At 36.4% G+C, this 15,035-nt stretch overlaps 1 protein-coding gene across 1 annotated transcript; it reads right to left on the bottom strand.

Annotated features, from left to right (window-relative positions):
- Nucleotides 1-210: 210 nt before the first annotated feature.
- LOC123321324 (probable serine/threonine-protein kinase kinX) lies at nucleotides 211-14,102 on the bottom strand. The gene is made up of 7 exons (XM_044908794.1): nucleotides 13,947-14,102; nucleotides 5,168-5,385; nucleotides 5,057-5,107; nucleotides 3,500-5,000; nucleotides 3,078-3,442; nucleotides 1,210-1,473; nucleotides 211-1,153 (listed from the first exon to the last, which is right to left on the bottom strand). The coding sequence occupies exons 1-7, from the start codon at nucleotides 14,017-14,019 to the stop codon at nucleotides 764-766; spliced, it is 2,862 nt and encodes a 953-aa protein (XP_044764729.1). The 5' UTR covers nucleotides 14,020-14,102; the 3' UTR covers nucleotides 211-763.
- Nucleotides 14,103-15,035: the final 933 nt, after the last annotated feature.

Genomic DNA, 15,035 nt, shown 5'->3' with positions numbered 1-15,035 from the left:
TTTTTCTGGATAAAATGTATTATGGAGTGTTATATTCTTTTGTTATGATGAATTGAATTATAACGCAGTTATATAATAAAAATTTTTAAGAGTTCATTGTTTTTATCATCCTCTTGAAAATTTCAGAGTATCAGTTCAAACATTGGTTTGTGGCAAGCAGAATATTTGATGTCATGTTGTATGACCCCCGTTGAAATAAAGTACAAGAAATAAAAATTATGTATATTTTCCATCCACTCATTCATCAAGACTGACATGTGACCCAATACGTAGTATGATTTCTAAATAAAACAAAAAAAGTAAAAAAATAAAACCTGATAATGACTAGAATAATGCGTACAAACGATTAAATGTTGCTGATAGTTCAGAAGCTGATGAGAAAGAATTGTACATCTGGTGATAGAAAACTCCAACTGACCAGCTCAAAATTTGAAATTTGTTTCGCAAAAACACTCCGTTTGAAAGAAAGAAACCATGATAAATGCGGTAGAAAACACAATGCAGGATACTATACATACACAAGCTTAACTGATAAGTTTATTATTATTTATTATCGTTGGAAAATGTCTGGTTGCCCTCAATCGAAGGGCACATTGTATTATTCTGGATAACGTCATTAAAGAGCACCTTTATGGGGAAGTTTCTTTTAATGTCATTAGTGTGAACATACGATTGAATTGGTTCCAGTTATATCTACAGTCTCTGTTTGACATAGGTTCGCATAACCCACATTTTCTGATTTATTTTATCTTGGAATATTCTCTCAACTCCCCTGAGCCTGTTCCTGTTTACTATTTTCTGAGAGAGCAGCTTCAACAAGACGTTTGTGCCTGCCTACTAGCTCTGGGAGATCGTAGGCAATAGCTACATCTAACTTATTTATAGGACATCCCCTGAAATAAGTACAGGTGGCAGAAAGCTGTTGGAACTCATACAGAGGGTTCAGTTTGAAGAAATCCCTGTAAACTTCAGGATCGGGTAAATCATATCGGGAAATGTTAGTTAATGTTGAAAGGCCTTCGTAGATGTGGTAATCCTGAGGGTGTTCGATGATCGCATCCGAAACCTGTTTCTTATTCCCGAATATAGATTTGTGATTGTAGTATGTGGTGAGATAACAGTCAACCATTTTCGCGTGATTCCTTACACGTACCTGAAACAACTAGAAATATTAGTTCGTTTTCTTGAAAAGAGTTTGGTGTAACTCACCGCAAATCTTCGTGCACTGGCTATTTTATTTTCGATTCTTTTATCCACAGCTGACCTCAAATCTCTGAGGAAAGCACGTTCTTGAGCATGCAATAAGCGAACAGGAGCCCATTGCTCGTATGGCCTGGACCAAAGCGATGTTGTGTACATTACTGGAGGTTGTGGTGACGACATCAATGGTGAAATGTTCCAAATGAGAGCACCCTGTACTCGCATCAACTCTTCTGGCTTGACTTGATCGGCTTTGTTCAAAACGATCCGGGTCTGCGAACATGAACAGAAACATCACAAGAAGAAATTCAGATTTTTTACTTTTGAGTGAAATAGGCTTCAGATTCATCGTGATAGCTTTGAATTGATCTCCAGAAGAAGTCTTTCAACATATCTTTATCAGCAACGACAGCAATTGGAAAGGGTAGTTAGATATGAAGAACTGGAAGTTTCGTGAAAGTTTTTGAGTGATTGAAGTCAAGGATATATCAGTTGATTGAAGAATAGAAAAGCTCCTGGAAGCTATAAAATAGGAAATATTGTGTTAAAAAATTACCTATAGAATAATTATAACTGCTCTCAAAAACATTGCAAAGGAAATAATGAGGACTGAACATTGTCCGAACAAGTAGAAAACTACAGAAGTCAGTGTGTTCAACAAATCAGGCAAAGACAAAAATTCTCTCAAAACTACAGGCCGATAAGTCTATTGTCATCCCTAAGAAAAGTGGATGAAAGTGTTATCGCCAGGAGTCTAATAGGAGAGACTGAATATCGAAACCTTTTACCAGCAAACAGCAAAGCAAGTCGTATTCAAAAGAGTTCACTCAACGGTGTCAAATACTGAGAATAACAGAGTATATAAGAGAAAGATTCATGAATAAACAAGTAACGGGTCTTATTTCACTAGAGTGTGGCTTGAAGGATTGATTTATAAAATTAGATATGCTGGATACTCGATCTGTCTATGCAATGTGATCAGGAATTATGTGAAGAACACAAGATTTCACGTGACATTGGAAGGAAAATGCTTCAATACCAGATAAAGAAGCGTGTGTGCCTCAAGGGTCAGTACTTGGTCTACTTCTGAACAAAATTATTCAGGACAAACCAAAAACTATGCTGACACTATATACTGACGATATCCCAAGCCGGAAGTAATAAAAAAATTTTTATAAGAAGCTGTCGACGAAACAAATTATATATGAAGTGGAACATCAAGCCAAGCTTTAGAAGAGAAAATTGTGAACGACAATCTGAAGGTTGATGAAAAGATGATATTTACGCATTCCCCCAAACAAGGAATAGACTTGGAAAAGCCATATCAGGCAAGCCATCGACAAGGCAGCTATATGTAGAGGGAGCCACATCTCGAAAAAGACAAAACTAGAAATAATCAGAACCATTGCTAGACCCCACATGACCTTTGGATCAGTGGCGTGGTGTAACGACGCAAATGGCTATTTCGTAAGAGTTCAGGCAGCAGAAAACAACATTTTATGACGTGCAATGTGCAATAGATGCAGCTTGATTTGACAAGGACAAATGGGTTTGAAGTAGAAAACCATCACCGAATTCATGAAGAGAAAAGCAGAGAAACTATTCTAAACAGCGAAAGAACATCCGAATCAAGAACTCCGGAGATTGTAGGACCTGGACCTGGAGGAAGAAAAGAATGATGAGAATCCACATAAGAGAGTTCAATTGGCAAGAAATAGAAATGACTACAAAATCTAATTGAAACAATACAAAGAAATAAGTCCACAAAATGTGGATTTCTTATTCAACTTCTCACATTGTCTTCATTCATCGATTAAACGATGAATATTTTTCTTGGATGGTTCTATGAAAGTTTTTTCATACGCATATAGACCTACCTGATATTCTCTGCCTTTAAGTTGGTCCAAAATAGCTTCAGTTTCAGGTCCAACATCCAGTTTGAACGGGTCGTAAACTAAGAAGATAATATCAGCCCTATCAATGAACCATTGGCATGCGTCGTTGAAAGGGAAAACTCGTGAAATCTGCTTTCGCACCTCCAATATACCAGGGATTTCAACAATATTCACTTTTTCCAGGAGTTTACTCTTCAATTTGAGTCCGCGTAAGCGTTCTTCTAGGCCCTGTCCAAATTTCTGCAATCCGGAGAAGGTGTAGTCAGCTGCGAGCTGCGTACCATCCAGTACTTCTTCTTCTTCACCATACATCAGAAGATTGAAATAAGCTGGCGATGGTTCGGCTCCTGCAAAAATTTAAATTTCAAGATAACTTAACGACAAAATCTATTTTCATTCATTACCTGTTCTCAGTGCTGTATCGTTGTATTCAACATTTAGTAAATAATTTATAATTGAAGATTTTCCACCACTCCATGGACCCATGAACAGTATCAAAGGCTTGGAAAATATTTCTGCATCTCCATAATGTCTGTTGCTGAGATCTCTGTATTTGTACAAAGTTTCGAGAGGTTTAATGGCATTTTCATACAATCTCTTCAATTCCCTGAGTGTTATCTCTGATACTCGGTCGATTATTTCCTCAGTTTTAGTAGCTTCCTTATCTAATTTCAGAAGTTGCTCGACGTGGCCCCTCGGCCTGAGATTATCAGGAATTTCCATACCATTTATAAGTTCCTCTTCTGGTGCATCTTCGGTGCTTCCCTTCTCTACGCTGCTGCTATCGTCTGCAGTTTCCTGGCTTTTCACCTCCTCATTTTCGTTCGAACCCGAATCGATATTGGTCTCGTTTGATTGTTTTGCGACTTCATCTTCTTTGCTTTCTTCGTTTTTAGAATCGGCCTCCTCTGACTTTGTAGCTTCATTACTTTCAACTGCATCATTGATGTTGTCTTCATTCGTTCCGGTATTTTCCACACTCTCTTTGTCTTCTGAATCGTCTTTGTCTTCCACTTCTTCTTTCGACAGCCCTTTAGAATCTTCATTATGCTCCACCGAATTTGTTTGTGTATCTTCTTTATTCTTGTTTTCTTCTTCCGTCTTTTCTTCTGTATTCAATTCATTTGATTCACTTACTTCTCTTTTTTCTCTTATTGTCTCTGAACTTTCAGCACTGGCCACATCTTGTTGTTCTAAGGGTTCATTACTTTTTTCATCATCAGTGGTGCTTGAGTTGTCCTCATCAGCTTCACTCTTGATTTCCTCGACGATAGGTTCTCCAGTTACATCATCGGATTTATCACTCTTCGATTCATCGGAGGTTTCTTCAACAGTTTCGGAGCTAGTGCGGACTTCATCTGATCGAGTTTCTTCTTCTTTCTCGTTCGATTCGGGTTGGTCGAGAGCATCAGCGTTTTCGCCAGATTCTGGTGGATTTTCGATAGATTTTTCCTCTTCTGCTGAAGTTTCTGTGCCAGTTTCTCCCTGTAAAGTATCGTCTACTGTTTCTCTTCCTTCGCGTGAAGATTCTTCGGATAATTTCTCTTCTTCGGTTGATGTTTCCTGAGTTTGTACTCCCTCATTTTCTGTTGAGGGTTCTGATCCTGTTTCCTCTGTTGGTGGTTCTACAGCTTCCTCGACTGAGGCTGTATCTTCAGTAGTTTCTTTTGATGCTTCGACTGGTGTTGCTTCTACTTCTTCGACATTCATCTGAACTTCTGCTGACGCTTTCTCTGCATTCTCCTGGGACTGACCGTCACTTTCTTCACTTCCTGAAGGTTGCTCATCATCTTTGTCTTTTTGTACTTCACCGCTCGTCGTTTCCTCACTTTCGGTTTTCTTTTCTTCTTCTTCCTTGTCTTCAGTCACTGACTCGACACTTTCATCAGTCTTGACTTCTGTGGCCTATAGATATTCAAAAGCTGATTGATTGAAATAATTTGAACATGAAAAACACTTACGTCTGCTTCTTCTGTTGGACTAGTTGCTTCGGCATCTTTTTCTATAGATTCCTGAAATATAATTAAGGATATCTTTCACCTCAAATTCGACCTCATGACCCAAACACTCACTTGAGTTTCGATATCTATTTCAGAAGTTTCCTGACTTCGTTGTTCGTCGCTTTGCTTTTCGTCTATGCTCAGATTATCTATACTAGAAGATTCTTCATTGCTCTGGCCTACGTCAGCGTCTCCTCCCCCGACATGTTCAAGTTCGCGGAGTGCTTTTTCAATGTATGGCCGGCATTCCGATTCGGAGGGCCCTTCAATCTCGACCTCACCTTGCACACCTAAGGACAAAAAAATGGGTCAATAACTCGCTCTTTGTCGAGCTATACAATAAGTCACTGAATGTTATATTGACTTGAGTATGGCTGTGGCGAACAGACAAAAATCGATTCATGTTGAAACAAAAATTATTTGATAATCTTGTAAGAAGCATAACATATGTAAGTGAATTGTTTTCATATTTGCAGATCCAAGAAGTGTGGATGAGTGTATTCCACCTACACTTGTTCAAATAAAACGGGTGAAATTCGTCGGGTCATGGATATGCTTTCTTTAACTACAGTTACAGTTGGGAACCTTTGAAATATGATCTATAACAGTATTTTTAAACTTCATGTTGAGGAAATATTATGTTTCTTGTTAAACGCACATGAAATCAACTGCAAGGATCAATTATTCAGAACAATATATCCTGTTTTTATAGATGTAACTACAGAAAACCGTCTAGAGTTTCAAAAAAATAATGTCCACCTCGGCTGAGAACCAATCCGTTCAGCATAAAAGCGATAAGACGAGGATATATTGAAAAATTCTTAGCCTACTATAGGACAAAACAAAATTTCAATGTCAAAATATTAATTCTCCTCTTAATTGGATACTTGCAACGTCTCTAAACCTTTCAAAAAAAATGTTTCTCCTTGCTCTGCAAACCAGACCTCCACAGCTTTTATGACCTCCTCCTTGGAAGAAAATTTACCACCTTTTAAACTCTTTTCAGTTCAGGAAAGAGATGATAGTCGGATGGAGCCAAATCTGGTGAATAAGGGGGTTGATCTAGTCATTCAAACCCTAAATCACGAATTTTTTGCAGGGCAACATGAGATTTCTGTGCAGGGGCGTTGTCCTGCAAAAACAAAACACCTTTGGATAGCATTCCGCGTCTTTTCTCTTTAATTTTTTCCCGTAGAGTGGTCAGTAATGTCGAATAGTAATCTCCGGTTATTGTTTTTCCTTTATCCAAAAAATTAATCATGATTACTCTATGGCAATCCCAAAAAACTGAAGCAAGAACTTTTCCAGCAGATTTTTGGACACGATACATCTTAGTTCTTGGAGAACCAGAGTGTCGCCATTTCATCGTTTGTTGCTTTGTTTCTGGTTCGTAGAAATATGTACCCAAGTCTCATCTATAGTAACAATTCGGTTTAAGAAGTCTGCATCGTTTTCAGATAGAGCACAGATCGAACGCGATGCTTCTAACCTTGCACACTTTTGGTCAACATTGAAACATTTGGGGATTCATTTTGCAGCAATCGTTCTCATGTCCAAATTGACGTGAACTATATGATGAACGCGTTCGTATGAAAAATTCAGTGCTTCAGATATCGGTTTTAGCCCAATTAGACGATCTGATAAAATCATGTCATGAACTGCATCGATATTTTCGGGGACTAACACAGAAACTGGCCTTCCCGATCGGTCATCATCTTCAATGAAAAATTCACCTCTTCTGAAGCTTGCAGTCCAATTTTTTACGGTCGCATACGAAGGACATTGAGCACCAAGGATATTATGCATATATTCGTGAATCTGTTTACCTCTTAACCCTTTTAAATACAAATACTTGATGATGGTTCGATACTCCAATTTTTCGATTTTCACAATTTCGGTGGACCGGTGGACATCTTCTTCCTTTTAATAACTCTGGTTTACTTTTTTGACCTCAAACTTCACACTGACACTTCTAATCAGTTATTTTTTGTTGCTATGGTAACGCAATATTTTTTTTATGCATGGAACTGGTCTAGACTAACTAGATATCAATATATCCTCGTATACAAGGGAAAAACATGAAAGTAATTTTTAAATTGTAACACCCTATATCATCTACATGTAATCAACTTTCAATTGAACGTTGAATATTTTCAATGAAGGATGCTGGCCTTGCTGGCTCAACATTGGTTGCCGATTTTAATGGGTAATTTCAAATCAGCACGAACTTCTTCAACTATTTATAGGACTACTAGTATAAATGGAAGTAAACTCGGTTTTCAGGTAACGACAGCATGCGGCCTTGCACTTGCATCGATAAAATAGAGGAATTCAATATTTCTTAGTGAATAAATAAGCCGATTCGAATATTTCGGACTATTTCTATTTTATGTTTCCCTGATTGTAAACAGGCATGTCGTTAACAATTTTCATATCGGTAAATTTCGGTGTAGTTTGACTGATGGAGTGTAATAAAATCACATATAATAGCCACGCAAGCCCATTCTATAAACAGCACTCAAGAGCCCGCTCTCAGGAACACTATGTTGTTTTGTATTATTATCATTACCTCCTGGAGCCTGAAGAAGAGCTATTGTAAGAGCGAAACGAGTCTAGTGGTGAGAAACTCATCGTTAGTGAAATTGTTTTTCAGATCTGTATTGTTTGTTTTCAAATATAAGCACTGTAGAGAGTCCATGCATGCTTGCATAACTGATCATTTGTTCCAAAGTTTTCGATCACATGTTTTGGTTTTTTATTTCTAAAAAAAGTACAACCCCGGACATTTGCACAGTTCATTTTTCGAAACATACGTATTAAGAATCCGTTGATCTCACTGAAAACATCTGAAATATCTTTATTAATGTAGTACGAATTCAAGTTAAGTTGGAAACCGAACCTTTCAACACGTGTATCTGATCGACTCATTTTGAGGCTTGAAAATCGAGGAATGTGATATAAAGCAATCATATTGAAGTTGAAATGAAACTCAAAAATTGATACTATAATATTCACTACACAAACATAGCACATCTTAGTTCTAAAGCAATGCAAATTAAAAGTATCTTTACTACCTATTGCATCTCCGGGTATCCGTTTCGTGAATCACTTATTTAATAATGGTCAATGACTCAATTCAAAGAATTGTCGTTTCATTGATGCGAGCTAGTCATGAATCAGTGCAGGAATTCTCAGAGATGCTGAAACATCCAATGACAATCTTTAGACCAATTACGGTATTATTGTCCCTCATCAGTACAATGTAGTGATGAACATTTCAGTAGGAGGATGGGGTCTTTAAGCGAAACCGGTGCGTCGCTGTGAGGAATATTTTCAATTCTCATCACGATACGCCACCTGTCCCACAAAGACTGAATCAAGCCTCAATTACTCTGTAGAAGCAGTATTTCAATACTGAATGGTTGTTTTTAGATGAACTGAATCATCTGGTGATAAAAAAATTACTGATTTTCATCAGTAGCCGAGATAATAGGGGTTCTTCCACGAAATTTCTTCTACAATTGGAGTGAGTGATCTTATTGAAATTTTAATCAAAGAAATAGCTCCCCAAACATTTTTGAAAAAAAAAGGTACGTTAAGGAGCAACGCTTACAAGAAAAAAATTATTTGGTGATGACATGCATTCTAAATGAGCTGGACCTCCTATCTCGAAAAACATAATAGGATTATTTATTTTGGATCAAATTATCCACGTTCAATCCGGCATCCTGTATATGAAGGACAAATTTCATGTGATTGGTGATCGTTTTTATTGGTTCAACCAACAAAAAAATAAAGAATCGATTGAAAATCCATCGATACTACTCACAAATTGTCTGAAGAGCCAAGACCATTTCATTTTATAGTTAGTCCTCATATTTTTATTATATTTTCGTTCAATCTTGTGTAGGGGAATCAGACCTTTGAAAGGTCTCCAACAGAGAACATTTCGATACAGAAACGAAGAGATCAAAAAGATGCTTGAAATTCTGCACACATTCAGTACTAAAAAAACTGTGAGGGTAGTTTTGGCCGCTAGGGGGAAGTTTTGAAGGTGAAATATTCATCGAAACACGTATTCCTATACGCATTCCGATCCGAATACTTCTCTGTTGTTTTCGAACAGCAAATGTTTTGTGAAATTGTGGATGTAGTTTGTCGCTGTTTTCTAGGATCCATTCATACACTCGTTCAGAATTGATTAAATTCAATATAGGGGAGATCAGGCTTTCAATGTGTTCATTGTAGTTCTCGATTACTGCACCTTTAATTGAATTTCGGAATAATAAACGGGGCAGGGTGATTAAACTGAATGAAATTCTCCTTTTCCCCTCGTTAATCTACATCACTTTGATTGGAATCTGATTTCAAGTGGATAATTCGGCTAGATTAAATGTGGTGGAACTTCAACAGGGTTCGCCAAAAGGTTGATATGATTTTAAAATATGACAGGCGCATACGGAATCTGTCAGAATGAATGGGTTAGTCTGAAAGACGTCAAGGAAGAACTATTAGACGTAATGAATATAAAAAAAAATTGAAAAGTGTTCTTTTTTTAATGACCACGTTGCGTTTTTGTATACAACGGTTATGAATAAGTTGAATCTGTCGCTTTTTCTGTGGTACAACTATCTATTGTATATTCTTCATGGAATATAGCGATAGATAGATATAGCAAATCATAAAAATAGGTGTGAACAAATTTCAACAATCTTCAATTTGTGAATTTTTCATTTTGCACAAGTTTTAGCGCAGATAGAGGTGGTGGAAAAAATCATGAGATGGACTCGATACTATACTTATTGCATTTTGAAAGAAAAAATAATTGAAAATACAGGGTTGGTCATAAGCCTGGAATGAAATTAATGTCTCTTCAACCAATAACTCAAAGGGAAGGGGTTGTGGCTGAGGGATTGAAGGAAAACACTCAATTCCATTGCCAGAAACTGAGGGTACTTAAAAATCTATTCACAGGTTTCAGTGTTTCTATTTTGAGTTATTGGTGGAGAAAATATTAATTTTGTTCTAGACTTATGACCAATGCTGTATAATATTTAGTTATTCAATCGAATTTACCGCAAGGAACTTTGTGAATAGTTCATTTTGTACAAGTATAAGCGTAGTAGAAAAATTGCTTACTTTGAATACAACTTTGTTCAAAAGATCCACAAATTTTGTTCTTCCAGGGGTGGTACCGCTCATCATGAAAACTTAAAATCGCTAGGTATGGATTTTTATTAGGGCCGTATCGGAAAAAATGGTATAGGAAAAAAGTTTTTCTTTCGACCTCAAGAATCTACTGTTGAAATATCTGTGCGAGTCAAAGAATCACCCTATATACTGAGTGCAATAACATTATTTTCTTGATCACCCGCGAATCATTTTCCACCTTATCCTATCTCTGTACTTTCTTTTTCTCAGACAGTTTCAAACTTCTATAAAACGCAAGGCACTGACAGAACAAAGACCCAAGACGCCAGGAAAATATTGACACTGTGTCAGCGATACAGATAATCCAAATCGATCTATTGATCGACATTGTCAATATTTATTTCCCTAGCCAAGAATGGATATAGTTCATTTCACAAACATGTTTTTCAACTAGGTGATAGAGTACCACGATTTTTCCAACGCTCTATTGACTTATTTTGATCAAATTTTCCAGATATGGAACTGTTAATTGGCTTTCAAAAACTTTTAAGCCTTGAGCCGTTTACCTAAGTCAATAAACTTTGAATACATTCACACAGAAGAAGCTGTCAGGCTCTTCAAATATAGAATTGAAAAGTGAGAGTGAATTGGTTTTATAATTTGTTATAAATTCCAACTTTTCCATGTACATCAATAATTGAAATTGAGGCAGAAATTCTATTAGTAAGGGTAAAGGAAGGGTGAATTTTATCTTCATATTTGAAGTGGTGAAACTCAAAATGTTGTTCAGATTGCGAAACAGCATTCCTCAAACAAATATCAATAAAAATAGTGGATATAGATTAGGAACTCTGCAGAATTGTGGTGGATTCCTTAGAGAATTTTATAGGAGCATATACCCTTTTCCACAAAATTGAAAGGGACAGATATTGTGCTGTTGAAGTGGTAAATAATTTCATGGAGTCATACCACGCACAACTAATCAGCAAGCTCTCTACTCAACGAGCAACTGATTGAAACTAATAGATCAATCAGTTTGTTAATATCAAATATGTTTCATTTCAATTATTAACTTCATTCTATTGTTCCAGTTTCGTCAGGACCTTTTAACTTGTAAATAAATGCCCTATAAAAACATACACGTGTGTTATTCGTAGTAGGGGACATTCAATACAAATACTCGTTGAATTTGAAACATACAACATATTAACCACACGCTGCTTTCACCTATAATCAACGTAAATGATTAAACTCATTTCTGAGCTACCAATAAGAAACGTATCCTTATCGTGTCTCCTTAACGTTCAATCAATAGGATGTAATAAACGTAAGATCAACGTTGAATTTCCTATTAATACACATTAACTTCGTAACTGACTTCCCAATTTATAAACTAAGTTCATATGAAGTACCACCATTTAGGTAATGGTGATCTGAGGAGAAATTAATAAAGACAGAAACACCTCTTCCATTCTTGCACTGCCTGGGTTCGAGTCTGGCTCGATATGGGAGTTCGTATGGTCTTAAAAGTTAAAATTTCTATAATTGATGGTTGATGTCCATAGATGGAAGAGCCAATGTGAATGGGAAATATGATTATAGTTAAAAACTTCAGCTGACGCTGCTGAAATACATTGTTCTAGCCTCTACAATTCGTATCTACACTACGTTATTTCGACATTAATGTGCATCGTTATTTCTACCTAGAATTTTGTTCAAAAAGAGGATAGTTGCTACCTAGTATGACGTTGCTATGAAATTGGGATCGAAGGTTTTTCCTAACAACATTTTGCTTTTAATTCAACGATTAATAATAATAGGGTTACTTCAAAAATGCAACATTTTTTCACGTAACTGTGCTTATTGGGTGCCTCGAAAAAATAACATTTTTTATGAATTTTCATCGTTTAAAACTCAATTTTCATTCCCTCAACAATAAGTTCTATCAGCAAGTGAATGAAGATATCAGAAGGTGTTAATAACAGTTCAATAGTGTTCGAAATTGAATATTTTTCACCACTATTGTATGGTTCCTGCGGAAGCTATCAAATTCATTTTCTCAATAGTTTCAAAAATACGGATCCAATCAACTTGAAAATTAGTTCCTATTTAATTGGCTCCAAAATGACATTCAAAAGGTTTTCTCAAATTTGAGTGTCGTCATAAGATAATATATAAATCGTATGGTACTTTACAACTATCTACAACTACAAGGAACAAAAGCGCAAAAATCTATGTAAGCTTGGTTTCTTTTTATCGAACCTTCAAATCTTTTATTCGAGTATTTAAAATATAGGAAAACCCAAGTATATAAGTGAATAAACAGACGATTCATGACTATACCTGAAACTACATATACTACAAAAAAAATGAAATCTTCCCACACTTCGAATCGACATGAAACATTCGATGAATTTCAAATTTTGCCTGCTCTTCTCCCAAATCATACGATTCTCTTTAGTCGCAAGATTAACTTTAAAAAAGATAATTGATTCTGCGGTTACCAGGTAGAGCGATAGAATAAGATCAATGAAATTTATAAATTGTTCTTGTTGTGACTTCAGACGGTTCTAAATATGTATACGAGACTAGGAGAGCTGTTGTTGGCGCACTGCCTATACCGTCATTAAATGAAGCTCCTTCTACATTTAGATCGACGATTCGAATAAGAAAAAACCTTGTTATGCTCACATATCAAGGAATTTGTCAATTATTGATGACCTCTCTGATGCGAAATTCACGACAGTACTGGGAAACTAGCAATGGCAATAATAGAACAATCAGGGCACAGCCGGATTACTAAAATAAGTTCGGTTTTTCGATGAAGAACCGATATGGAATAATTCGCACATCGGTAAATATTCCACAAAAAAGGGGTGAAGAACTAATATTCATAACAAAATTCCGAAATCATTCAACAATAAATGAGCTCATAGTTTTCGTCCAATTGCATCCGCATAGAAGAAAAATTTTGGCTTTATATTACACAAATGCAGTTAACTACTTGACTGATTTTAATCAATTCCCTCTCCGATTGATTCTTGACCAAACTGGCATATTTTTCAATATTTTTAAGTGCTAGAGAAGATTTGCTTCTACGGAAAAATGAACTTGAAGATTCTCCTCATATTGAAATTTTAGTGACTTTACCCATACGTGGATCTCTTTGAATTCGACTGGAAACCATGGTCATGCCATACGTATGTAGAATTCCATACAGGATTTGTGTAATTTTTATTTCCCTTGATAGTTCCTTATTCCTCCCTTCTATCACACTTGCCTCGTTATTCCTCAATTCTACATTGAATATTTCATAGTCTATGGAGGAAACGTTTCAAAAAATGTTTCAAGTACAGTCATTTCCAATTGTTCAGTAGTGAGTGTAAAAATTTTATGATTGGAGAGTTGACAGGTTTCAAATTGTAATAGTGATATTTATATTTGGATGATTACACGTAATATTAGTTGGTATGTTATTTATGGAAAAAGCCTAAATATAGAACAGTTGGGACAAGAAATAGAAAATTAGTACAATAAATGGAATGGTAGCGAAACATAATATTTCGACCATATAATGTCATAACTACTCACATTATATAATGATAAATAGTAACCCGAAACTAGTTCTGAAACGTACATAAATCTCACTATTCACAACATTCTGGAGATTGGAACACTTGTAAGCAAATTATGGACATACCCTGCAAGGCCTCGGCGAGAAGAATGACCCCAAGGAGCGTGAAGAGCCATGAGGACCTCCTACAGACCTCCATGACTTACGGCACCACACTCGTCACATGAATATCTCGCACTGACTAGTAGGTATAACACCACATAAAATCGGAGCTTTCTTTAGGAGCCGATTGAAATGTTGCCAAAAATATCTAAAAATTTTTCGGCTCATTCCTATGCATCTATTATGCATTTTCGTATTATAACTCACTGGCTTTTACCCGCTGGTTTGCTAACGTGGAATTGGAGCGTTGACCAAACCACTTTTTTACCCTAATAGGAGAATTCCATGTCAAGGGCATGTCTCATGGGGTTTGATCATCTCAGATATCGAATATACGAGGCATGGCTACTGTTCAGTAGGAATTTTCTTATGAGAGCAATTGACCACTTCTCATTTACAGTTTTCCTCTTTCTCCAGGTTTGATGATCATAAAAATGTAAATTTCCTATTCAAGATTGCTTTAAGTTTTCAGGCAAGAGAGACATCATCGAATGTGTTGAATTTTTCAAATACTTTATCAGGTCTAACTTGATTCAAAATATGATATGGATGAGCAACTATATTTTTTTTTGTCTAGCAGGGGGAAAATCTGCAAATCAGACGAACCACCCTCTCCTGAGGGGGAACAAGTGTGGGGATTCTCACTCTTCTGTGCTCGAGACCCACCAAAAACCCTTAACTGCTTCTTGAATATTGGTTCCGGGCATTTGCCTATAAACCGTTCATCTCTTAGTCGGTTTTCTTCTCGCACACTATCGTGCTGGGATTTCTGTGTTTATCCTCTAATGAATAACACTTTATTGGATTTTTCAATAAGTTTATGTTCTTATTTTAATCTCTTCTTAATTGATCTCTTGGTCTCCTTCGGTAAATTCGCATTCTCCTTTTGTCTTCCTCTGGGTCGTAGTCCACTAGTCTCCTGAGTTCTTGATTCGGATTGTTTTTCGCTGTTTCGAATAATTTCTCTGCTTTTCTATTCATGAATTCCGTTATGGTTTCCCATTTTAGGTCCCTATAAAGCTGTCTATTCCTGACAAACCAAGGTGCATCTAT

This window comes from Coccinella septempunctata, chromosome X (genome assembly GCF_907165205.1).
Source record: "Coccinella septempunctata chromosome X, icCocSept1.1, whole genome shotgun sequence".
NCBI lineage: Eukaryota > Metazoa > Arthropoda > Insecta > Coleoptera > Coccinellidae > Coccinella > Coccinella septempunctata.
This window is presented reverse-complemented; position numbering and strand designations above follow the sequence as displayed.